Source organism: Zootoca vivipara, chromosome 1, assembly GCF_963506605.1.
Source record: "Zootoca vivipara chromosome 1, rZooViv1.1, whole genome shotgun sequence".
Classification (NCBI taxonomy): Eukaryota; Metazoa; Chordata; class Lepidosauria; order Squamata; family Lacertidae; genus Zootoca; species Zootoca vivipara.
Window position 1 is genome coordinate 108,864,121 of NC_083276.1, and position 25,841 is coordinate 108,889,961.

The 25,841-nt window shown below is 41.9% G+C and overlaps 1 protein-coding gene across 7 annotated transcripts; it reads right to left on the reverse strand.

The window, feature by feature from the left end:
* Nucleotides 1–267: 267 nt before the first annotated feature.
* On the reverse strand, nucleotides 268–21,155 carry GALNT3 (polypeptide N-acetylgalactosaminyltransferase 3). Of its 7 annotated transcripts, none has more exons than XM_060280270.1 (12): nucleotides 20,771–21,155; nucleotides 18,431–18,613; nucleotides 16,934–17,544; nucleotides 15,619–15,791; nucleotides 13,719–13,868; nucleotides 12,487–12,721; nucleotides 11,477–11,594; nucleotides 10,398–10,598; nucleotides 9,120–9,251; nucleotides 8,909–9,010; nucleotides 6,911–7,298; nucleotides 4,738–4,858 (listed from the first exon to the last, which is right to left on the reverse strand). In XM_060280270.1, exons 3-12 carry the CDS (start codon nucleotides 17,446–17,448, stop codon nucleotides 4,851–4,853), a joined length of 2,022 nt encoding a protein of 673 aa, XP_060136253.1. In that variant the 5' UTR covers nucleotides 17,449–17,544; nucleotides 18,431–18,613; nucleotides 20,771–21,155; the 3' UTR covers nucleotides 4,738–4,850. The 7 variants fall into 7 exon arrangements, with proteins under 7 accessions (XP_034988796.1, XP_060136253.1, XP_060136254.1 ...); XM_060280271.1 differs by lacking the exon at nucleotides 20,771–21,155 and adding an exon at nucleotides 20,549–20,731; XM_035132905.2 differs by lacking the exons at nucleotides 6,911–7,298; nucleotides 18,431–18,613 and adding an exon at nucleotides 268–3,811 and having other exon boundaries at nucleotides 4,706–4,858; nucleotides 20,771–21,146.
* Between the last annotated feature and the right edge of the window lie 4,686 nt (nucleotides 21,156–25,841).

Genomic DNA, 25,841 nt, shown 5'->3' on the forward strand with positions numbered 1-25,841 from the left:
AGCATTTATTTATTATTATTATTATTATTATTATTATTATTATTATTATTATTATTATTAGCATATACCACCCTATACCTGAAGTTCTCAGGGCAGTTCACAGGGTAAAATCAGAATATAAAACCACAAATACATAATCAGTAATCTAGATAAATCTGATACTTAATATTATCCTCCTTCCAGCAGCACCTTAGAGACCAACTAAGTTCGTCATTGGTATGATGCACACGACAGCTCATACCAATGACAAACTTAGTTGGTCTCTAAGGTGCTGCTGGAAGGAATTTTTTTATTTTGTTTTGACTACGTCAGACCAACACGGCTACCTACCTGTAATTAATATTACCTTGTTAAATACACTCTTAACATGTTCCTTTCAGGAGCTATACCATTCACTGATTCCCTTTGGCTATTGTATAGCTACAGTCTCAATGAATTTGAAAACAGAAATAACTAAAATAAAAGATAACACAGGATTGATACAACTGTAGTAATAGAATGCTGCATTTTACAAAATATATTATCTGAACGAGATTACATGGATTGATGCAAGAGAAAGACATGAACATCTGCTGCCAAGCTATTTATTCTGCTGTGAATGATGATCAATGGAGCTCTGTGGCTTCCTTTGGAGGAGACATACTGACACAATCACAAAAAACAACAACCACAAATATCTTTTTCACAAGCACTTGAATGCAAGAAAACAGCTTTGGAGAATGGAACAACTCATTTGCCAGAAACAGATGGGTGGTCCTACTTTTTTACTTCTGTATTTGGGTCTGCCTTTAATTGAGCTGCTCAGATTCCAAAGAACCTGGTGGAATCAGAGGCCCGAGAAAGGAGGTAGGGCTCCAAAAGGTATCAGGTTAAAGGAAGGGGGCACTAGAAAATGATAGCTGAAGAAGTTTAAAAACAGAGGAATTGGGTGAAATAAGAGAAAAATCTGAGCATTCATTTGAGCATAAGGTGCTGATAGACGCTGCAGCTTCTAGAAGATGGCATGCAACCTTGTTATGGCTACAGGCCAGCACCTATGGGCCTGACTCAGTAATTTGCAATGGATTCATTTTTCAAACGTCCAAAGGATGCTCTAGTAATTAATCTGAATAGTCCAGATTAATTCCGCATCAGGCTGCCTGCTCCCTCCTGCTAGAGTGAGCAATACAAATACACCAACATGGCTACACTTTGCCTGCAGAACTGCCAAACATTTGTTCCTGGTTGGTCCCAGGGCTGTGCTGCTGCAGTTGCCAAGGTTTCTTGTGTTTCCTTTTTTAGTGGCTTTGAACATCATACAAAGTCACTGGAGCACTCTCAAACCCAAGCAAAGAAACAGAAAGCTGCACACACACCCCAAAATTCCAAAGGGTAGCTTTTGCATCAAAATATTTTTTATTTTATTACGTTTATGAAACAAGATTAAAGAGGCGTTCTGTACAGCATGTCACATATATCTGAAATAAATGCTTAGGAGTACAAGGAAGAATTAAGAACTCAGCCTAGAACAACTGTAGTTAAATGTATCATGTTTAAATCAGATGGAAGACCAGTGCGGTGGTGGGGTAGGGACACAGTAGAACTGCATGCTGTGGAAAAGATAAAAATATAACGTTGAAGTGCTATGAAGTCATAATTATAGCCTCAGTTTATAGTTTTGGGGCAATGCAAGTACGGAGGAAGAAGTAGTAGTTAACTTTGTGACTTAAACACCAAATCAACAAAGTAGAGGAAAACCACTGTATAAACAGAAAACATACTTTTAAGGAAGAACAATAGTTTTGCTTCAACCATCTGCCACATTGCAAAACTCTGCTTATGCAAGCAGCATCTCAACAATAAGCTTTCAATAGTGTATATGCAAGGCAACAACACCCACTTCTTTGTTTAAAACCACAGATACCTAAATAAAGAAAACTGCTTTATCAGCTTCTGAGAAGTGCTGTAACAACCTTCCCCAATCTAATGTCCTCCAAATGTTTTGAACTACAGCCCCCCTATCACCCCTGAACATTGGCCATGATGGCTGGGGCTGACGGGAGTTGTAACCCAAAAGATCTGAAGACCACAAAAAATGCTTTGGCTGGATCCAAAAAGGCCCCCAAGAGCAGAGAAAGTGCTTCCACATATGTCTGGGGTGGTGATGAGCATTTTTTTTTCTGGTGGCAACCCTCTAACTTCTCCATGGAGAAGAACTGGCGCCAATTTGTAAGGTCTCTGTGTGCACATGAAACACAGCACAGGAATCTAAGAATGAATAGCAAATATATACCTGCAATGCAAATATATTCCTGCAATCCGTCCCCTCTCTTTTAAATGCTAGAGGAATTATCCACAAAGAGTGAGCTTTTATTTGCAACTTCTTGGTTTAATTGCTAAGAGTGAATCAAATGTAATGCCAATTATCTGATTCTATCACAATGTAATGTTCTCCTCCCCAGCATGCCCCCTAAATCTGTTCTAGGGGCTCTCCCCAACCCTCTGGAGCAGAATTGTGGAAGGTGTGTGGGAATAATCTAGGTGCACGAGTGAAAAATCCGTGAGTTTACATGGCATTGTACTTGAAAACCCCTCTATTTTTCTCAGCATTGTTGACCCATCACACTAAGCAGCAAAAAGTTCTGAATACTGACTCTTAATTAAGGTGTTTAATCACAGAATGTGCAACTAGTAAGATATTTTGTTAAAATTCCTTGCATGTAGAAAGCAAATAATCCTAACGCTAAACCCAGCAGGTTCAGTTAAAACATTACAAATTTCTGATGAAAGACACCAGTTACTTAAAATGTTTTGCAATAGTTTTGAATTAAAAGGGTCATGTTTTGAATTCTGAACACATGAAAGAGGAAAATAGGATTTAGAGATATGGAAACTTGGAACCCATACATAATAGAAAAAAAAATATGAGAGATGCCAGAATTGTCTAAGAAGCAAGTAATGTGATGTATCAGGAGAAGCAATAAACACCTTTTCAACCAAAAGAGAACAATTTTGTAATCAGTTTAAGAAATCTTAAACATACAAAGCTCATCACTGATAAGCATAATGAACAACAGAACACCAAAAACTGCAGCATATAGAGACCCAACCAGTTTGCAAGGGGCTAACACCAAGAACGTATTATTCATTGGAGTGGTAATAGAACTTCATAGTTTGAGAAAAATTGATAAACTTCATAGATATTTCTTGCTATAAACACTGAGCCAACTAGATCAATGTGTAAACCAGGGGTGGTCATTTAAGGAAAGCTGTCACAGTTTAAATTATAAAGAACACCTATAAGGCACTCTATTTTTCAGATAATATACAAAAAAAATCATCTCCCGTAACCTCTATCAACAAGTTTCTTCAGTTATTGACCAGAATGTGTTTGGGAATGCATGTATGTAAAACCTTTACAAACTATCCCCAAACCACTGAGAATTGTGTCTTAAAGACAGAGGTTTTACAAAAATATATTTACTGGAAATATAATTTCCAATATTTGTAAACATTTTTTTAAGAATCAAGAAACCTAAGTATTCCTTGGATTTCTTGCCAGCTAAATTGTGCATTTTAATTTTGATGTAAAAATGCTTTAATTTTTTTTTTTTTTACAGATAAGATGACCTTGCATAATTTAAGTTAAACCTGGATAATTTTGAAGGAGATACAGTTCCCGTTTAAAACACCTCCTAATTGCCAGTACTTAATTGTTTCGGCCAAAAATCCATTTTTGGAAGACATCTGAGGGGTTACACGGCACCAAGCTTGGATGTTCTTTATTTCCTGTCAGGCACATCTTTAAGGCTGCGTTGTACAACGACTGGTCCTAGAAAAGTGGAGAGAGAGAAGACACATTTTTATCTAACTTTTTCTCCAAGGAGATTGGGGGGGGGCATGCCAGGACTACCCACTTTAACCTTACAACAATGCTGTGAAGTAGTTTGGTCATACAGTGGCTTACGCAGAGTCACTCGGCAAACTTTGGGGCTGAGTGGGAATTTGAAACTGGCTCTGCCCAATCCAAGTACGACAGGTGATGATTGTACTATATCACACCGCCTCTCTAGTTCCGCCCATTAATCCAGCCAAGATTTTGTAGACTTCATGCATACTTGGAGAGACAGCATTCTATCAATGCTGACAAAGACTGATGATTCTGCAACACATTCCCCAGTGCTGAAAGCTGCAACTTTATTTACATCTTTGAATTTAGAGCCTGCTATATCCTAGAGGATTACAGTGCTTTAAAGGTAGCTATATTTGATTTAAACAACAACAACAACACTTCCCTTTATCATAATGGGTTCACTGTTCTACAAAGGTATCTAAAAACATGGCTGTAAAGAGCTGCTCTTGAGAGGTACCGGGAGAAGGGAGAATGAGACCTAGAAAGTTTTTACATATGGCTCAGAACTACAGCTTTTCCTGCACATCTGAAGAACTTTTTCAGCTACCAGGAAGGAGCTGGAAAACCTCACACATGTTCTGAAGAAAACAGTCATTCTAAGTATGTACCAAGTTTCAGACTGGGGGACAGGGACTTGCATAGAGCTTATATGCAACAATAAATATCTATAAGAAGAACTTGCTCCTGTAGCTGCCCTATTGTATGGGAGCAGGACATGTAAATGTAAAACTCCTCCTCCACATTTAATTAACTAGCAGCTCCAAACTACAAAAGCTATATATTCTCTTTTTGGCTGATTTTATTTGAGAATACCTCTCGGAGCTCCCATTTCTCTTCTGGAGGGGTTCTGCTGTTCTTCCCTTTGTAGTCACAGTCATGAAGCTGTGCTTCTCCTGCTAAAGCATGCAGGCACAGCTCTTTCTGGATGTTGTGTCTAATTTCATGATGTGCAGAATATTCAAAGTACTATATAAAGAAACAATTCAGTCAGGGAAATATCACCCAAAACTCAACCATACAAATCCACTGTGTCCCTTTGAACTCCAGATTAATGCTTACAGAACAACTTGATGCTTTGCAAGTGGAGTGCTTTATACACAATGCCTAAACCATGACAAGGGCATATGGCAAATGCAACGGGACATAATGGAGGTCACTAAAAACAGTAGGGTGAAAATGGAAAGATTTTAGTTTCCCTTCTGCCTCCTACTCAGAGACAAGGCAGGAGAGATAGCTATGTGGCAGATTCCCAATGAAACCAATTTGTACAGAGCAGATCCCAGAGCTGCTTGGAAAGGTAGGAGGCTCTCTGGAACAATGTAGGAAGTTGCACTGGGGCCGGCAGGGAGAATTGGTGCAAACTGCCTTCCCCTCCCTTATTCTAGAGGAGCAGCTTCTGCTTGACTCTGGTCCCTTCTACGAACAGCAAATACAGGAAGCCATTCCATTCATAAGAGAGACATTCTGGATCTAACCCAGGATTAGTATGAAAAGCCTGTGCAATGTTCTAAGGATCCTAGAACTCTTGCAATTGAGAGGTGCTATCCACTCAAAGTTAAGCGCTTTTAAAGCCACACTGATTTCAGTGCTTAACTTTGGCGAGATCATATCCAAGGCATCTATCAATTGCAAGGGATAGAAGCAGTTGTCCAGCCATTGTGCGCCAGCACTGCCTTAGCAGTATAAAGTGAAATGCCTTCCACTGGCATGGCACCCTTGCCAACGCTAATGTAGACCAGGCAAATAATGACACTTGCAATATGCCCTGGACTTACTTTGGGAGGATTGGTGGGATAAATATATATGCAACAACAACAACAATTTATTATTTATACCCCGCCCATCTGGCTGGGTTTCCCCAGCCACTCTGGGCGGCTTCCAACAGAAATATTAAAATACAGTAATTTATTAAACATTTAAAGCTTCCCTAAACAGGGCTGCCTTCAGATGTCCTCTAAAAGTCTGGTAGTTGTTTATCTCTTTGACATCTGGTGGGAGACCGTTCCACAGGGCGGGCACCACTACTGAGAAGGCCCTCTGCCTGGTTCCCTGTAACTTCGCTTCTCACTTGGAGCTGGACCTCAGCAGAACAATGGGGATGGAGACGCTCCTTCAGGTATACTGGGCCGAGGCCGTTTAGAGCTTTAAAGGTCAGCACCAACACTTTGAATTGTGCCCAGAAACGTACTGGGAGCCAATGTAGGACTTTCAAGGCCAGTGCTATGTGGTCTCGGTGGCCACTCTCAGTCACTCGTCTCGCTGCTGCATTCTGGATTAGTTGTAGTTTCCGGGTCACCTTCAAAGGTAGCCCCACGTAGAGCGCATTGCAGTAGTCCAAACGAGAGATAACCAGAACATGCACCACTCTGGTGAGGCAGTCTGCAGGCAGGTAGGGTCTCAGCCTGCGTACCAGATGGAGCTGATAAACAGCTGCCCTGGATACAGAATTAACCTGCGCCTCCATGGACAGCTGTGAGTCCAAAATGACTCCCAGGCTGCGCACCTGGTTCTTCAGAGGCACAGTTACCCCATTCAGGACCAGGGAGTCCTCCACACCCGCCCGCCTCCTGTCCTCCACAAACAGTACTTCTGTCTTGTCAGGATTCAACCTCAACCTGTTAGCTGCCATCCAACCTCCAACCGCCTCCGGGCACTCACACAGGACTTTCACCGCCTTCACTGGTTCTGATTTGAAAGAGAGGTAGAGCTGGGTATCATCAGCATACTGATGGACACCCAGCCCAAACCCCCTGATGATCTCTCCCAACAGCTGCATATAGATGTTAAAAAGCATGGGGGAGAGGACAGAACCCTGAGGCACCCCACAAGTGAGAGCCCACGGGTCTGAACACTCATCCCCCACCACCACTTTCTGAACACGGCCCAGGAGGAAGGAGTGGAACCACTGTATGACAGTGCCCCTAGCTCCCAACTAGTCTAGACGGTCCAGAAGGATGTTATGGTTGATGGTGCCAAAAGTCACTGAGAGCTCCAGCAGAACTAGGAAACAGCTCTCACCTTTGTTCCTAGCCCGCCAGAGATCATCAACCAGTGCGACCAAGGCAGTTTCAGTCCCATGATGAGGCCTGAATCCCGACTGGAAGGGATCCAAATGGTCCGCTTCTTCCAGGCGTGCTTGGAGTTGTTCAGCAACCACTTGCTCAATCACCTTGCCCAAGAATGGAAGATAGTTGGCCATATTGGCCGCATCTAAAGATTTTTTAAGAAGCGGTTTAATAACTGCCTCTTTCAGAGGGTGTGGGAAGGCTCCGTCACAGAGAGAAGCATTCACCACCCCGCAAAGCCCATCGCCCAGCCCTTCCCGGCTAGCTTTTATAAGCCAGGATGGGCAAGGATCAAGGAGACAGGTGGTTGGTTTCACTCGTCCAAGCAGCCTGTCCACATCCTTGGAGGTAAGAGATTGAAATTGATATTAAACGAATATAAGATACCAAATTGTTCTTCTCTTCCTGTATCAAACTAATAGTATGAAATTTAAAAACAAATACTATTTAATAGAAGAGACCACTGAGATCAGCAAGTTACTAGGTAACCACAAAGGAATCAAACAATGGAATTATTGTCCATATCTATTGATGGACAATTGATAAGTTTCAGCGTTGGATATGTAGCTTTCCTATTTGCCACTACAGTAGTTTTTATGATAGGGTAATTTACATAAAAATGGAATGGTTTTTTTAATTGAATGAAATTAACTATGACTTGCAACACCCTAGCTACATTTCCAGAGGTGCTACATTTAAGGGATGAGATATGTTCTGAACCATCTCTTCTCCACAAGTTGTGCACCAAGAAGTGTTTGTTAGAAGTTCAGTCATCTAGGAATGTACATAGGCTCAAAATGGTAGGTGGTTTTAGCATAGGGAAGACCACTCTAACCTCCCAGCATGAGGCTGTAAGTATGACAGGAAAGATGACTCAGGCCTGGTTGCTTAGACACCCACTGGTTTCCTCCTTGACAGCAAAAGTTCTAAAGGCAAAGGAAAAAGCAGCAGAAGAAAGAGGGAGGGAAAGAGTAAAGATTATTAAGTTTACAAGGCAGAAATGAAGAGTGTTCCTGCAGAATAGACCAGAAGCAGACAAAAAGCTGAAAGAGAGATGAAGAGTGCATGGCAGAGACAGTGAACTAGTGTAACCAAGCCAGTATATAGCATTATGGAAGTCATCCAAGTTATTAGCGTGAGGTTATAAAAAGATGTGGACTCTGCAGAGGATGGAGACTCAAATTGAGAGTCGGTCTTCACTTTGGGTTCCACTGCATCTATGGCAATGGTAGGTTACTCTCCCCTAACACAATGCCCTCTTTTTTATACTGAATACCTTAAATGAGAGACATGCTTACAATGACAGACTCAAAGAGGAACATAAAGAACATCTGGTTTCCCAAATAAAACAGTGATTACACAGTAACTTCTAACCATAGGGATGACTCCAAATTTGGTGCTGCCCTTGGAGAGCTCCTTGCTCTTTATAACACAATGCAGTAATCTAACCTTGAGGTTACCAGAGCATAGACAACGGTAGTTAGGCTATCCCTGTCCAAGTAGGGGCGTAGCTGGGCCACCAGCCAAAGCTGATGGAAGGCATTCAGGGCCACTGAGGCCACCTGAGCCTTGAGCGACAGCAAAGGATCCAGGAGTACCCCCAAGCTTACGAACCTGCTCCTTCAGAGGAAGTGTAACCCCATCAAGAGCAATCTCCTACCCATCTGGTCTAGGGAACCACTCACTAACAGGGCCTGGATTGTGTTTCAGTGTGTTGGCTCTCATCCAGTCTATTACTTCCACTGCCTCACCTGAAGATGTAAAGGAGAAATAGAGCTGAGTGTCATCAGCATACTGCTGACAACTTACTCCAAACCTCCGGGATAACCCCACCTGGTGGTTTCATGTACATATTCTAGGCATGAGACCCTGATAAATTTAAAACATGGTCTGAAAACGCATTGCTGTGCTTATCTGCACAATTACCTAAAAACCGAATGCAACATTTTACCTGGTTTCCTCCAAGCCCGTGACATGTATACATAATCAATGGCTTGCCACCATTATTATTTTCTCCAGCATCCAGGCATGTTCTTCTCCCAACATTTTTTATCTAAGGAATGTAAAAAATGGAAATGTAAGTACAGAATAGCATAGTTAAATCCTCTACACATTTGCTTTATTTCTTCTTGTAAAAAAAACAAACCAAAAATCATACTCACAAATCCATATAATGGAGGATTCAAGTCGGGTACATATGCCTCAGGATAAACATTGCTAAGGTACCACGTAAAGTTTTTACATTGTAATTGTTGCTTTAACTCATATCTTTTTGAGAGGTCACCAAATGTTTTCTGTTGAAACAATACTAAAAAGCGTTATAAAAAAACCAGATCACAAATAATACTTTGTACTGAAAGCAAACACAGAGGGAATTTTTAAATTAATTTAGTTAAACAAGCTTTAAAGTATCTTTTAATAATGAAAATAGAGGTTGGAGGTCCATTTAGAAGCCACTCAACTTCTTGCAGCCCTCAACACATTTCCTACAATCATTATATGTTCTGATCAAATTATCCTTTTCCATGTATCCCCAAAGAATCAGAAGTGGAGCAAGAAATGCCACTTACCCAATAATGGTGGCAACCTGAATAATCACCCAATAATTCATTTTCTCTCTCTCTTTTCTATTTAAATAAGTAAATAATTGACATAAACTTATAGAGCCAGGAATACACACAACCACACCTGAGATGCAAATCTACATTATCCTTTGAGATCCATTTTAAAATAATTAACTTTAATTTTCTCCCTAAACAACTGGCCAACTTGGGTTTTCTGAGGTTATCAAATGTTGTTAATTCCATATTTACATTTAACATGACATAAGAAAAGCCTACTGAACCAAGTCAAAGTCCTGTCTAGGTTCAGCAGCCAATTAGGTGCCTATGTGAAGCACACAAGCAAAATCTGAGTGCGATAGCACTCTCCCCATTTGTGACTGGCATTCAGATGTAGACTGCCATTGACAGTAGAGGTAGAACACAGCAGTATGCTCTGTGCATTTGTTTTTTAAAGTCATCCAAGCTGTTTGCCATCATTGCATCTTACAGATACTGCCTGGTACTAGCCTTCTAATATTTATCTTAGCTGGCTAATATTGCTTTAGTAAAATCAAGATTCTTTTTAGTCATTCTTTTAGACTTCACATATATTAATCAACTGAATGTTAAAGAGAATTATTGAGAAAGATCCTACTAGAAGTTGGTGGATGCAATCAACGACACTACTCTAGTTCAAAGAGCTTCGGGGAGGTATTGTATAAAAGATTAAATGAAGAGGTAATGGGCACTACTGAATCTATTCAATATATTGCCAATCAGAGCAAATTGAATAAAGAGTGCCTACTATGTTTACATATTTTCACAATAAATAATTTTTGCTCACCAAGAACTTCAGTGCAGCAACTGATTTCTAATACCACCACCATCGTCACCTACTTGTTTAACTATTTTTGTTGCTTCTGTGTTTCTCCGGTAAAATATATACTTATATTCATCCATCCAGACTTCTGCAAGACGAACTTGATTACGGGTGATCACTTGAGTCCCTTTTGGAAAGGTATGGGGGCTCTTGCTGCGAAATACATGGCCCACAACTGAGCAAGGTATGATTTCCAGCTGACCCCCACATTGCCACACCTGAAAAATAACAGTTTTACTTATCAGCCTTTAACAGATTCACCAGATAGCAGGTAATATTGCTCTAGAAGCATTTGTATAAAAATGCTTTCTGAAATCAAGCCCTGTCTACCCACATGCAACAGAGAAAAAAAACCATTTCCATCTTAAGATATTTTTGCAGTACTGATGCACCAACCAAGCACCTGACACCACTCTACTAGGGATGGGGAGAGATCCAATTTAGCCCACATTTAAATATGAACCTACCCATTTCCCATTTCCCAAAACAATATGCAAACTGAAACACAGGCATTATTCAAAATTCGTATTTACAGGCATCCCCCCCACTTACACGCATTCAACTCGCGCACGACTGCACATATGCGTGGCTCCAGGAAATAAATAAGTACAGGGGGACACCATTTCATGTGGGGGTTCCGTTCCTGGCTCCTGCGGGCATTGGCGAAGTATGTATAAGCATGCCCCACCCTGTTACAGTCCATTTTCATGAGGATATTAAAAAATAATAATAATCACATACTATTCCAAAATGTTGAGAAACAAATTTAAGACTGGGAAAATGAGGACTGAAATGGTCAGATCCTTCCATCCCTACACTCTACAGTAGTTTCTCCCTCCCGGTTATCATTAGTCTAAGACAGGCATAGGCAACCTTGGCTCGCCAGATGTTTTGGAACTACAACTCCCATGATCCCTAGCTAAGAGGGCCAGTGGTCAGGGATCATGGGAGTTGTAGTTCCAAAACATCTGGAGAGCCAAGGTTGCCTATGCCTGGCCTAAGACAAAGCTCATCTGGTCTCCTATAGGGAGTAGCTGAAATGCAACAGAGGTTTTGTCATTGCACCTTCACGTGAATATTGTGTCTCTGAACTTACTCGGAAAGACATTTCTATATTTTCTCCTCCCCATATTTCCATTTCTTCATCATAGCTTCCAACTTTGTAAAAGTAGTCCTTTGATATTGAAAAGAGGCCCCCTGCAAAAGTGGGCGTTCTGCAAAAAAGAAAAAAGGGGGGGGGAGAATAATCTTTTACGAAGCTAGCAATTTCCCAATCTGGGGAAAGCCTGTTATTTTTCTTTTTAAGATCCCAAAGCCCATCCCTCTTCAGGAAAGCCTGATAAATGGGCAATCAACACTTTATGAACCATCGGCAAAGGCAAACAGCCAACAGCAGAGGGAAACGAATTAGTGAAAATGTTTGGCTACTATTTGGGCTTTGTAGAGAAGCTACTACCATGAGTTATATGCACATTAGCATCCATTTCAAAGCCAGAACAATAAAATAGTCAACAACTGTCATGGGAAGAAATTGCTTCTGAAATATGACTTGTGCAGTAGTTGTATTACTACAATGAAACAGTGTGATATGGGGCGGGGGGAAGGATTGCTCAACTCAACTGAAAGGGGGGGGAATGTGCCCTGGTTTTAATCAGTCATTATATGCCCCACCACCATTTCTAAGGTAAATTTCAATGAAATCAAGGAGCTGTATGTAAACTGCATTCTGTAATGGTACAGAAATCCTAAACCCGAAGCAACAAGCAGCTTTAATTAGGGATGCCAACTTTTCTCTTACAGTCTCTTTCTGCCTTCAACAGCTGCATTGCTCAACCAGTTCAGATGTTCCCCTCATCCTACCTCCAAAGCCAAGGATGCCACCACTCAGGCTTTTGTTAGAGCAAACCTCAGCCAAAAAAGCAGCATTAGCATCCATAGCACTCTCAGTATTTAAAATTCAACTGATGGCTTTTTATATACATACTGATATACTTATATACATATATTCTACTGACAGAGCTTCTTCGAAGTGGTTCAGGTCCTACTAAAGCTTAAATTTTTTGAAATATTTTGAAAATGGAAAAAAAAATGAGATTAATTGCTTACTTAATAGGATACGTTTCATCTTTCCTTCTCTTGCCTTCATGCTCAGGAAGAGATTCCCATCCAAAGGACAAACCCCAGTCAAAATTCCCTCTATTATGGTTTTGACCATAAGGAGAAGGTTTCATAAATTCAAATGTATTTAGATCTATAGATGAAATATCAGGGCTTACGACACGAGTATTGTTTTCAGCGATTCTGGCCAACAATGGCTCTAGCCAGCCATAGAAACATTCACCTGAGAGAGGAAATAGGAGGTAAAATAATGATTATAATGCTGGATTTATCCACTTTCATAAAAGCAGTTACAGAAACATTTTACGGTAATTTCACTTAGGCTGTGATCCTATGCACATTTATTTGGAAGTAAGTCCCACTGAATTTAGTGGGACTTACTTCTGAGTAAGGTAAAGGAAAAGGACCCCTAGATGGTTAAGTACAGTCGAATTTGTCTATGGGGTGTGGCACTCATCTCTGCTTTCAGGCCAAGGGAGCTGGAGTTTGTCTGCAGACAGCTTTCCAGGTCATGTGCCCAGTATTACTAACTCTCTTCTGGCACAACGGGACACCGTGACTAAAGCCATAGTGCATGGAAACGCTGTATACTTTCCTTCCATAATGGTACCTACTTATCTACTCGCACTGGAATGCTTTCGAACTGCTAGGTTGGCAGGAGCTGGGACAGAGCAACATCGAGTGGATTTGAACTGCCAACCTTGCAATCAGCGAGCCCAAGAGGCTTGGTGGTTTAGACCACAGTGCCACCCATGTCCCACTTGAGTAGACCTACATAGGATTGCTCTGTTAGTTTTAAAAATCCACATGCTGGAAATGTTGTTAGCTTACAGATACCTGCCATGAAATATCACATACATGATCAAATGAAAAATATGGCACTTAAAATATGCCTAGCATGAAATGAAAGCAAACTGATTTTTCCCGTCCCAAACTTCAGCCCTAAACACAAATTACGGTAGATATTTTTAAAATTCACTAGTTTTGGCTTTCTCCCAAGATTCATGTGCATTTGTGTAAAAGCTGTCCTTAGTTTAAATAAACAAACAGTTTTTCTGCAATCAGTTCCATGTCTTTAAAAACTGTGCATTTTCAACAGCAATGCTTCTGTAGTGTTATTTGTTAGAAAAACAGTTAAAAGAGGACAAGGAAGAAATCAATACGGAAAGGAATTTTTTTTAGCTAACCAAACACTATTACAGTCCAACACTATTACTTACAGTGTGCATCCAAAAAAGTGAGGGTTTCTCCAGTTGCTATTGAAGCGCCTAATAATCGAGCAGTGATGAGCCCCTTTCTTTCCTTTTGTCGGACAACTTTAACTATCTGGAATTGTTTCACATAATCATCCAATTTATCCTGCAAGTATTCTAAAAAGACAACAAGACAGTCTTTGCCAATTTAATAAAAGGCAATTGTTAAGTTCACTTTTCATAACTAGCTACTCAATAAGAGGAAAGTCAAAATACATTTATTCTGAAATGCCTGTACGTAGTTTCAGTTTGAAGGGACAAGAGGACCTGCTTTTTTTGAAGAATGGGGGAAGGGAGATACGGCCCAAAATACACCAGGAACCCAAATTTGGGGGAAATGCAATTTCTAGTACAAAGCAGTAAAAAATGCCAAGTTATCATATCTTCTTGATAGCTCAGTTGGTTAGAGCATAGTGCTGATCATGCCAAGGTTGTGGTTCGATCCCCATACAGGACAGCTGCATATTCTACATTGCAAGGGGTTGGACTAGATGATTTGCAGGGGTCCCTTCCAACCCTCCACTTCTATGAGATTTTTTTTTTTGGAAAAGACATTCTACTGAAAAGCATTCTACTGATGGAAAGAGAACAAGTTTTACTCGTTTGGCAGGGCTGTCAAATAACGTTAGTTACCCTTACCACTTTTATGAAGTAGGTTGGGCATTACTGAATTCTTTTCATAACTAAACTAGCCTTCTTATAGGTGTGTTTCATAATTTCAAAGGGGGAAAAGAGAGGGGAAATTTGCCTGGTCCTGACCTAAAGACTGTCCCTTTAAGACTGCTGCAAGATAGCAAGTCAATTGGCTGGTTCAGAGAATGCTTTCTCTCATTGCCACCCTGCACAGATTGTAGAGAGCAGGAGCCCTCCTTCTGCCATTCACAAAGGAGACTAACATTCCAGTGGGTCCTATATGCATGTACAATCCAATGCTTATGGGCAACAATAATTTGTCTAGGTCATGTGTGCTTAGGTTTCATTGAAATATTATGCCCTGCAACTGCAAGAGTAACGGTGGCAATGGAAGTGGGGCAGATGCATCAGGCAGATGTGGGAGAAAGGCATTCTCTCACTTCCACCACATGTAGAAAGTAGTGTCTGAGCCAGTCTTTCTTTACTTGCTGTGAAGCAGAACTACAGGCTTTCTTTCTTTGGCAGATAACGGAAGGGGAGGAGTCATAGCTGCCAAGTTTTCCCTTTTCTCGCGAGGAAGCCTATTCAGCATAAGGGAATTTCCCTTAAAAAAAGGGAGAACTTGGCAGCTATGGGAGGAGTGGCGAGAGAAGGGGCTGTTGATGCACCAAAACAATAGCTACTAATTAAGATAAAAGCTCAGGTTGGATACTCTGCCAAACCATGGTTTAAGCTTCCAAATGTACAAACAACAAAGTATGATTTAGAGTTTCTCATCTGCTTTATTTTCCACCCACTCATCACCAGCTTCACAAGTCTGTAAATTCACTCCTGTCTCCATAGTGAGACTCTTGAGACAAAAGCATAATTACAGCTACGGTATTGCTCTTATAAATGCAGATATCACATCAAGCCAGTTAGGACAAACCATGGTTTGCAAACCGATGTCAAGTCATGTTTTCAAATTCTAGTTTGGTGGCTGTTCACAAACCATAGTCAATTCAGACATCATGCCTAATGTAATTAAGCATTAAACATTAGACACTAAACTAAAAATTAGACAAAGCATTAAACCGAGACAAAGAGAAAGCACAAATTATTTCAATTTGAGAGCTCTTTATACTTTATGAATATTAATGTTTTTGTTATTTAAAAAGTGCATATTTTCAGGAACACAAAATAACTTGAAAAACTTAAATGTGAAAAACCACACACAAACATTATACGTTCTTACCATCTACACTGGCATCATCCACCAAAATTATTTCCTTCAGTAATATTGCAGGGGAAGTGTACATTACACTGTGAACTGTTCTTAAAAGAGTAGACCATGCTTCATTGTGGAAAACTATGATAACACTTGTGGTAGGTAGTGGAGGACAGCGTTTAAACTTTTGCTCGATACATCTAGATGACAAAAACAGAGTTTTTAGAATGAAACATGGATTATAAGTCTGATACTTTGATGTGGCACAGATAAAGCTTGGCAAGTATGGTGGAACTTCTTTCTCACATCAATACTAATTATTAAAAAGTCATGCACAAGATCTGTGTGGAACAATTGTTTCCAGAGTATCCTAACAATACAGTAACATGTTTCATATTACATCACAAGGGGCATGTGGCAATTTAGAATAATTGCCACCATAAAATGTCCAGGATTTACAATTTATCAAGGATTAGACACTTGTGATGAAAGAAAAGGGCATCCTTTCATCAATACATCTTAAAACAGGGGTGGGGAACCTTCAGACCCTAACTAGGCTCGCTAGACCTGCCCATTTGGCCAAACAGGCCATTCTGGCTAAGCCACACCCATCTGCCAATCACCTCACAACATATATTACATCAGTTATGGGAAGGCAAAAAGGCAGCTGGGCTACCGGTAAGACAAAGAGGGATTCTGAAGTGACGTTGATCAGCTGATTGGCAGCACTTCAGCAACTTGTAGCAAATAGCCTTGCACAGTATTCTGAAGTTGCCACAATCAACTGATTGTCTGGGCTTCAAAATGCAGTGCTATTTTAAAGGTACTTGCAAACAGCCCTGTGCTGTGCTTTGAAATCCTGAAAAACTGTTGGCTATCGAGATCTCAAAGTGCCATGTCATCTGAAATCACTGTGATGACAGGTGTGTGTGTGGGGGGGGGGGTCCTGACCTCATCAAATTTGCACAGAGTAAGCGAGATAAATATCTGGTCCACCGGTGAGTTTTAATTTCCAACCCCTTTCTTAAAGGAAATGTGTGAAAGGGCACCAAGCCCAAACAAATTACATCACAATCTATTGAATTTCTTAGATGCATTATGTGCTTCCATCAGAGATAATTAGAAGATTCCTGTACTCTACTTACACAGCTTCATACTTAAAGATGCAAAATTACGTAGCTACAAATTATGCTAATGATAATGGCGGAAAAGCTATTTTTTAAAAAAAAGAAAGAAAAAGCACATATCAATGCAGAACATGGGGAATCAAAATCCCTTTTCAATATTTTGCATATATAATTACACATGCAAAGACCAGAAATCCAAATATACTTCAACATACTCAGGAGGTCGCGTGTCTGGTCCAAGATCCCGGTGTAAGGAAATCCTGTCACTTGCGAAAGCATTGAAACAATGTTTTTCATCCCCGTGTTCTTTTTCCTTCTTCTCAGCTGGACTTAAATTGACCGTTTTGAATGGTTTACCAGAAGCCCCTGGAGCATTAGAGTCCTGAGGGGGTCGATCCAGGTGAGGTGTCAGCTCTGCTGCTGTATAGGATCCAGGTAAACAGCGCTTCTGCCCTGCCTTTTGAGTTTGCCTAATAGGCGCTTTAATCTGCATTTTTGGCTTTGCAACTTTAATATTGTTCACAGCTTTTAATACTAGACCCAGTACATTATTAATCTTTCCATCTTTTGATGGGCTCCCAGGCTCCTCATTAAAATCCTGAATGCCAACTTCTCTTTGTAGCAGAAACACAAATATCAAGAAGATAAAAATAACGAAGGTAAACTTCCAAAGTTTCCAGTGGGACAAATGTTTCACTGTGTATCGTCTTAGGAGCCTTATGTAAGCCATCACGTCGACCCTCCACTTGTCCACGTATGCAAGTGCTTCCAATGATGCTATTCTTTATTCATAGAGGTAGTTAGATACTTCATAAAATGGTCATATCTGCAGAAAAGTTTTTTTTAAGTGTTAATAAATACTATTGTATAAATGGAAACTTTAATGCTTCATAAGGATAGATGCGTCTGCTTAATTAGGCACAGAGTAAAACCTGTGCAAAGCAGGATAGCATTCTTTTCAGCACAGTACTCAAGCTGTCTTCTCGTTTCTAAACTTACCACAATTTGCATTTGAATTTTGACCAAAGGCTACAAATAATAATAATAATAATTTGTACCCCGCCCATCTAGCTGTACTGCCCCAGCCGCTTTGGGCGGCTTCCAGCATATATAAAAACATAGCAAATCATTAAACCTTAAAAAGCTTCCCTATATAGGGCTGCTTTCAGATGTATTCTAAATGTTATATAATTACTTATTTCTTTAACATCTGATGGGAGGACATTCCACTGGGAAGGCACCACTACTGAGAAGGCTCTCTGCCTGGTTCCCTGTAGCTTCACTTCTCGCAGTGTGGGAATCTCCAGAAGGCCCTCAATACTGGATCTCAGTGTCTGGGCTGAACGATGGGGGTGGAGATGCCCCTTCAGGTATACAGGGCCGAGGCCGTTTAGGGCTTTAAAGGTCAGCACCAACACTTTGAATTGTGCTCGGAAATGTACTAAGGCCCATACACTTGACAAATAATGCAAAATGTTTTATTCTGCCCTATTTATATTGTAATTACAGATAGTCATGGTACACTAATGCAACTAACTGCAGTCAGATGAAGTGAACTTTAAAATTAAGCTTCAAGAAGCACTCTCTTACAACTCATAAACTCCTAATTAATCTCCAAAACACCACATTTCTATAGTAAGATTTCAAATATTAAAAAAAATCACATCAGCTGAAATATTAAAGCTCTAAAGCTCCAATCCTAAAATACTTACTACACAGGAAGTTCTATTGGATTCAATTGGATTTACTTCCTTAGGATCAATGGTGTGCGTTCAATTTTGGTTTTAGGGATAATTTTTAGGCACTTGCATTGTAGTCAGGTGGACAAAAAAATAATCCATGTAGTTGGGAACCAACATCAATTTTTCTTGAGCCTGGGATTCCCACCCTTATAACTACAGAAAATGACAAATTAATTATACATCTTTACATATGTGATACTACTGCTAATCCATGGGTTAGGCAGTTAGTACTCATATGACATTCTAAAGATCACCACCTCCTTGTAAAGCTAAATGTATCAGCTAGCTAAAATGTGGTGTAGCCTGTGAGTCATGGGAAAGCCAACTACAACTACACACACCTCCCTTCTTTATGTCAACATCTTCTGTTGACCTTCCACATCACCACCAGCAGCAGTTCCTGGAAGGATAAGAAAGATCAGAGCCACCTATTCACACTTTTTTTACAATGCACACCATTTTGGGCAGAGCTTAAGAAAAAGCTTTTGAACCTTTAATAGTTTGCCCAAGTGGCAATTTGGACAGCAATATATATATACCTTGTGTCTCGCCTGCACAATTTCAGCAATTTCACCCCAAATCCCACCCATCAATACACTAAACCAGGCATCCCCAAACTTCGGCCCTCCAGATGTTCTGGACTACAATTCCCATCTTTCCCGACCACTGGTCCTGTTAGCTATGGATCATGGGAGTTGTAGGCCAAAACATCTGGAGGGCCGCAGTTTGGGGATGCCTGCTAAACAACACATATTACACAACAATTAAAAATGTACAGGAGGATGCTCACATCTTCCTCCACCTCTGCCCTCCCCCTAATCCCCATGGGGGCACCACTGCAAGAAAAACAAAAAGATCTGGCTGCTCCCAAATGTTATAGCTGAATTCATTCAGGCCTGATCCAAGAGCCCTGCAGGATTAGACCAAAAGCAGATCTAGTCCAGCATCTTGTTTTTCACAGTAGCCAGCCTGGTGCCCAAGGGAAGCCTACAAGCAGGACATGAGTCCAACTGCCCTCTCCCACAGCTATTTCCTAACAACTGACATTGGGGCAGTCTCCCCAAATCTCTTATCCCAAAACTTTGCAAAGAAAGGTCTTGGAGGCTCTGCCTGCCAGCTGCGTAGCAACAGTTCAGACAATGCAACACAGCCGGACCATTGGCCTGACTTCTTAGGGTCCTATGATAAGCCTTACACACCAGAGCCCACCTAACCCTAAGCATACTTACTCTGAAGCAAGTCCCACCGGGCTCAACCAAACTTACTCCCTGCAGTTTAAGATTGGAGCCTTACTACCGATATTTCATGTAGGAACTTTTCAAAGCACTTCATATGCCTAATCTCAGCACACCTTAAAACACCCTTGGCAAGGATACCCCAGGATCATCCCACACTGGGGATCCGTCCTAGGACAGGGCTGCCAACTTGAATAAAATACTGGGGGTGGGGGCGGGGGCAGGCAAGCACTGCCCTGCATAACTGATCACATGCTGCAACACCCACACACCAGTTGAATGGCAATGCCCATTCACTTAGGCAGTGGGCAGCGTCCTCAAATACAGTGGTACCTCGAGTTACAGACGCTTCAGGTTACAGATGGTTCAGTTTACAGACTCCGCTAACCCAGAAAGAGTACCTCGGGTTAAGAACTTTGCTTCAGGGTGATAACAGAAATCGCACGGTGGCAGCGGGAGGCCCCATTAGCTAAAGTGGTACCTCGGGTTAAGAACAGTTTCAGGTTAAGAACGGACCTCTGGAACGAATTAAGTTCTTAACTCGAGGTACCACTGTACTGCAATTGGGAGGGGTGGGGGAGCAAAGGGACCTCGGCCCCTGTGGCTTAGGACAACAAGGCATGAGTTCGAAACATACCCATTCACGCAGTTATATGTGCCCACTGGGCATCATTGCCCAGGGGCTGCCTCTCAAGTCTGGCAATCCCCCACAAGCACACACATATACATATACACATTCTCTCTCTCTCTCCACTATATAGCTGAATCTAATCTATATCTATAAAAATGTCCCCAGAGGACTAGTAGAACCAGACCAGCAACCCCCCCACCCCCCGCGCCTCATCCTTGCTACCTCGGGATAGGGCGGGAGAGGAGGAGCAGGATGTGGGCGAAGGGTGCAACTGCTCCAACCCGGAGCCTCCCAGCCTACATGGCCATTTCTGCAAACGGCTCTCCGAGCCAGCAACCGACGCTCGCCCCTGAAGCAACGGCAGCGGGCGACACCTCTCCCCCCCCCCGCTGCTCTCCCTGAACTCCACCGACAGCCACCCAGCAGAATAAGCCCCGCCCTTACCTGTGCCAGCAACGCGAAGAAAGCGGTGTCGGCGTGGAAGGAAGGAAGGGGCGAGCGTGCCTCCCTTTGCCCTCCTTCCCTCCTTCTCCCCTCTCGTTCCCCGGCGGCGGCGCTCCGTTGCCAGGGCGGCGAGCGAAAAACCCTGGCCTGCGATTGGCCGCTCCGTGAGGCTCGGAAGCGCCCAGGTGAGCGTGGGGGCCGAGGAGGGCGTTCACTTGAGTGGCTCACCTGGGCAGCTCAGGTAAGGCGCGCGCGCAGCCCCTCCTTCCGCTCCTCCAACGGAAGGCCCCAGGCAGGCCCACGTGCCCCTGGCGGGCGCGAGAAACACGGGAGGCCCTAAAATGATCCTCCTCCTCCGCTGCCCTCTATGGCTTTTTGACGCCTGGAGGAGGCTCTGCTGCCCGGACGCTGCCGTTGTTCCCACCTCTTCTGCGCTCCTTGGCGACTCTTTACTGGGGTTCCTGTGAAGCTTATTTCCGAGGGGCAGAGGGGTGTGTGTGTGTGTGTGTGTTTGAGCAATGGAAACTCCAGAGCAAAATTAATTCAGCAAACTGATGCAGGGATGAGCGCGTTCGTTGCAACGTGGAGGCAGTAAAAGGAAGCAAAATTGCATGGCCCTTGCTATGTGTTTTTAAGGCCCTGATGGAAAACAATGAAAAGGAAAGGTTCGCTGGCAAATTTAGAGTGATATATCGGTGTGGCTGTGACATATGAATGGGAGGGAGAGATGGAGTGTTCAATATGATGATTATTGAAGCGGATCCAGGTACCCGGGCACATTGCTAGAAACTTAATAGCGCGATTTATCTACTTGCACTGGTATGCTTTCCAACTGAAGCGAGATGAGTCTCCTTTTGACTGGACTACCACTGTCCGTGGGTCCTTTACCGTTTACTTAATAGGAACAAACCTATGACGTAAACTTGCATGAAATAGGTACACCAATTTATATCAAGTTGCAAATTTAGGCCAACTTTCTGAGGGGGGGGGAACAAAGCTGGCTTTTGTTGTTAGGGTTCAGTTTGCCTCTGAGCTCATTGAGGAAACTGGGGACTCAGCTATACAGCTGCAAATCAAACGTTTTCAGTTTGTTGTAAAGTGTATTATACAAATGTGACACTAGATGGCGATGGTGAGCTATGGCAAATTCAATTTTTTTTTTCCCCCAAGCATTTTTGTAAAAAAGCATTTTTACAGCGTTTTCAATATGTGTCTAGATTCCACCTGGGACTCTTTGCAGAATGCTCAGCCAACCTGCAAGAGATTTTTCAGAAATGGAGAACGGGGGAAGAGATCAGGGGGCTGCAACGAAAAGAACAGGGACATCCTAACAATGCCTCTGCAGGCAGCACTCAGTCCTTGAATCTAGAAAACACAATAATAGAATTTTGCACAGGTATCTCCACAAAGATTTTGTAAAATCTACATTTTATTGCGGGAGATGTCAGACACGCCGTGCTCAAAAATCTGTAGTACGGTAGCTACAAATAGTGTAAAGGAAAATGGAAAACTGCATGCTTGGAAATGAGAAGGAACTGTTTAACAGTGGAAATTGTGACAGGATGCTCTGAGATTGATACAAATATGAATTGTAGGCAGAGTGTTATTGTTGCTTGCTTGAGTAATTTATAAAGAAAGATATATTTAGTTTGGCATCATGCATTTTATTTTCAAATTACACTGAAAAAAGTAATGTTGACCAGATGCTGCAGTATTTTTAGAAGTATTTACATTATTTCAGTTCCTTCCACACCAAATATGAATCATCTCCATTTTAACAGCATAAAGTAGATTTCACAGTTCTGTGTTCTTGTAAGGTAGCTGGGAAGAAATCTCACATTTCCCCTCATTTTTTATCCAGGTTGACTAGTCCAATTATGACGTATAAGAATAAGGTCCCATTGCTTTTCAAAGATTTTTCATAAAGCCAACTACATAAACCCCCGTTTTCCCTTCAGGAAAAGCTGATGCATGAAGTTTAATAGGTTTTATTGGTAACCATATATGTAATGTATTTTTGTCCTTCTGATGCTGTGGCCTGTCGGCTAAGCAAATAAAGTTTGATTTGATTTGATTTGACACGGGTGGCACTGTGGTCTAAACCACTGAGCCTCTTGGGTTTGGTGATCAGAAGGTTGGCAGTTCGAATCCCCGCAATGGAGTGAGCTCCCGTTGTTCTGCTCCAGTTCTTGCCAACCTAGCAGTTCAAAAGCACGCCAGTGCAAGTAGATAAATAGGTACCGCTGCGACGGGAAGGTAAACGACATTTCTGTGCGCTCTGGTTTCCGTCACAGTGTTCTATTGCACCAGAAGCTGTTTAGTCATGCTGGCCACATGACCCGGAAATCTCTGTGGACAAACATCGGCTCCTTCGGCCTGAAACCAAGATGAGTGCCACAACCCCATCGTCACCTTTGACTGGACTTAACCTTCCAGGGGTCCTTTACCTTTACCTAAACAATACTCTACAGCAGCTTTCTGCTCTTCTTGATATATGCTGCATGTTACTGCATATGTTTGCTCTGAAGTACCACTGAATTCATGGAAATATGCATAGAACTGCAAAGCCTTTTTTCTTGTTACTTTCATCCTATTTCTTCCACTTCCATTTCTTCTGTACAACCAATACTTTCCAGCATATTCAAGACAAATGGAAAAACTAAATATTTATCAATTTGCCAAAGCAATGTAGGCAAGTGTGTAAATTTTTGTTTTTTGTTTTATCATACACTCTGATATTTAATCCCAGAACTGTACTGTATCATGCTAACATAAGAGAGTAGGAACACAGGAAGATACCTTATGCAATGTCAAACCATTGGTCCATCAACTCAGTACAATGACTGACAGAGGTTCTCCAGGGATTCAGACCAGGGACTTTCTTGAACCTGGGATCCTTTGCAGACCAATCAAATGCTTTACCACAGAGCCATGGCTCATGTGCAAGAGGACAAGGATCATGCACCTTTAAGAGCTGAATAGAAAATAGAAAATAGAATTGTAGCAGGCATATCAAGCAACACTGCTAAAATCTCTTCTACACAACTATCAAAGGTGCAGGAGCTCTGCCCCTTTGTACCTATGTACCTACTATAATGATTTTTGTTGCCACACATCTCTCACTGAAGTCAGTGACAAAACATCTCACACTGCTGCATAAAATATTCTTTTTGGGAAAAAATATTTGTGGTTTCACTTTGGAAAATGTGCATCCCACTATCTTTGCGGTTCTTTAGACACAGTTCCTTTTGAAATGCTAAATGCAATGGTTATGGGTTTTATTTTTCAGCTACCTAGTGTAGGGGTTGCTTGTGTTTAGATTTGAAAGGTATAGAATTGATCGTTTTGGTTTCTCTTGCAACTACGATCATAAAGATACAATTTGACTGAGAACCTATTCCTTGAAACTATAGGACACAAAATATTTCAAGCATACTGTATGACAACAAGGAGCTTATATAAAGAGCTTGCTATAGTTGTATGTATATCCATAGCTATATATATATGCTGCTATAGGAAGCTTAAATCTCCAGTGTAAGAGAGCAATAGAAAATGCAGACACACTCCCTTCATCCTCCTTCAAAGGCAGAGAATATGAGTTGCTAGGCAACACCATACTGAACACTGGACTCCTTTTTCATTAACATAACTGAACTGACCTCTCTTTCTCTCTTGAGTCCTTTCAATTCAAATGCCATGTATTAGAAAGGAGGCTCAAGTTATAAAATGCTGCTAAAAAATATTGTTAAAAGCTCAAATGGAGTCTTCCCACTTAACTGTGAGAAAAAAATAGGGTCACCCTTGGAAAAAAATGTCACCCTTTTATCCTGAATTCAGGAGGGCAGATGGCTCATATGAACCCAAACAATTGGGGTGGGGTGCATGGGCGTAGCCAAGGGGGCAGCTGCCCCCTATACAGTCATACCTCGGTTTAAGTACGCTTTGGTTTGAGTACTTTCAGTTTAAGTACTCCACGGACCCATCTGGAATGGATTAATTCACTTTCCATTACTTTCAATAGGAAAGTTTGCTTCAGGTTAAGTACAGACTTCCGGAACCAATTGTGTACTTAAACCGAGGTACCAATGTACTTAACTGACCAACTGCATCACAGAAAGCTCCATTATCCCCCCCATAAGGCTTGCCCCCCCCTAAAATAAATCCTGGCTATGCCCATGGTGGGGTGGCATGGAGAGTGCAGAGGAAAAGAATAGGAAAATTTATGGGATGAGAATGTATCGGAACACAGAATCTTCCAAACTAACAAATTTCAGGCAAACTGGCAATCCAAGGCATGGGATCAGCCTCTATGTGTTGATGATGGTCTTCTACATCAGTGACCAATTGAGGTGAAAACATGTACAAAAAATAGGCCTTGGCGGCTCCTGAGAACTAGCCTGCTAACCCAGCTCTATTGGAATTGACTGTACTGTAATGCATCTAGATGTGACACTTAGCGGAAGTGTGCCAGCTTCCTGATACTCATGACATAGCTGCTAGTCTGTGGGTTACAGCCCCTTCAGCAGAAGCTGGGAGGCATCAGCCATAATCCCTTGGCTGTTCCCCTCAAGCCCTGGGACAATTCCCTTCTGTTGGAAAGACATACCTGTGTATACTGCACAGCTTACCTGCACCCACCCCTCCCCCAAACTAGCCTGATGCCTTCAGGTGCAGATGTGGAAGATATCCCATACCCCAGTGTTGAAGTAAGATTCAACTGCCACTCCATTAGGTCTCTGTATGGGCAATAGGGAAGTGTGCCATTGCCTTGTCTCAGGCAGGCTTCTGTTGTTAACACCATCAGAACAGGTTGTTTTACTTCAGGCATAGGCAAACTTGGCCCCCCAGATGTTTTGGGACTACAACTCCCATCATCCCTAGCTAACAGGACCAGTGGTCAGGAATGATGGGAATTGTAGTCCCAAAACATCTGGAGGGCTGAGTTTGCCTATGCCTGTTTTACTGCCTTTCTTCCCTTAGAAAGCTTGGGAACGGGTATCCTCTGTGACATGGGAAGGTGAGCTACAGCAGGAGGAAAGAGGTTCCAAAACAGGTAATTGGATAAATGAAA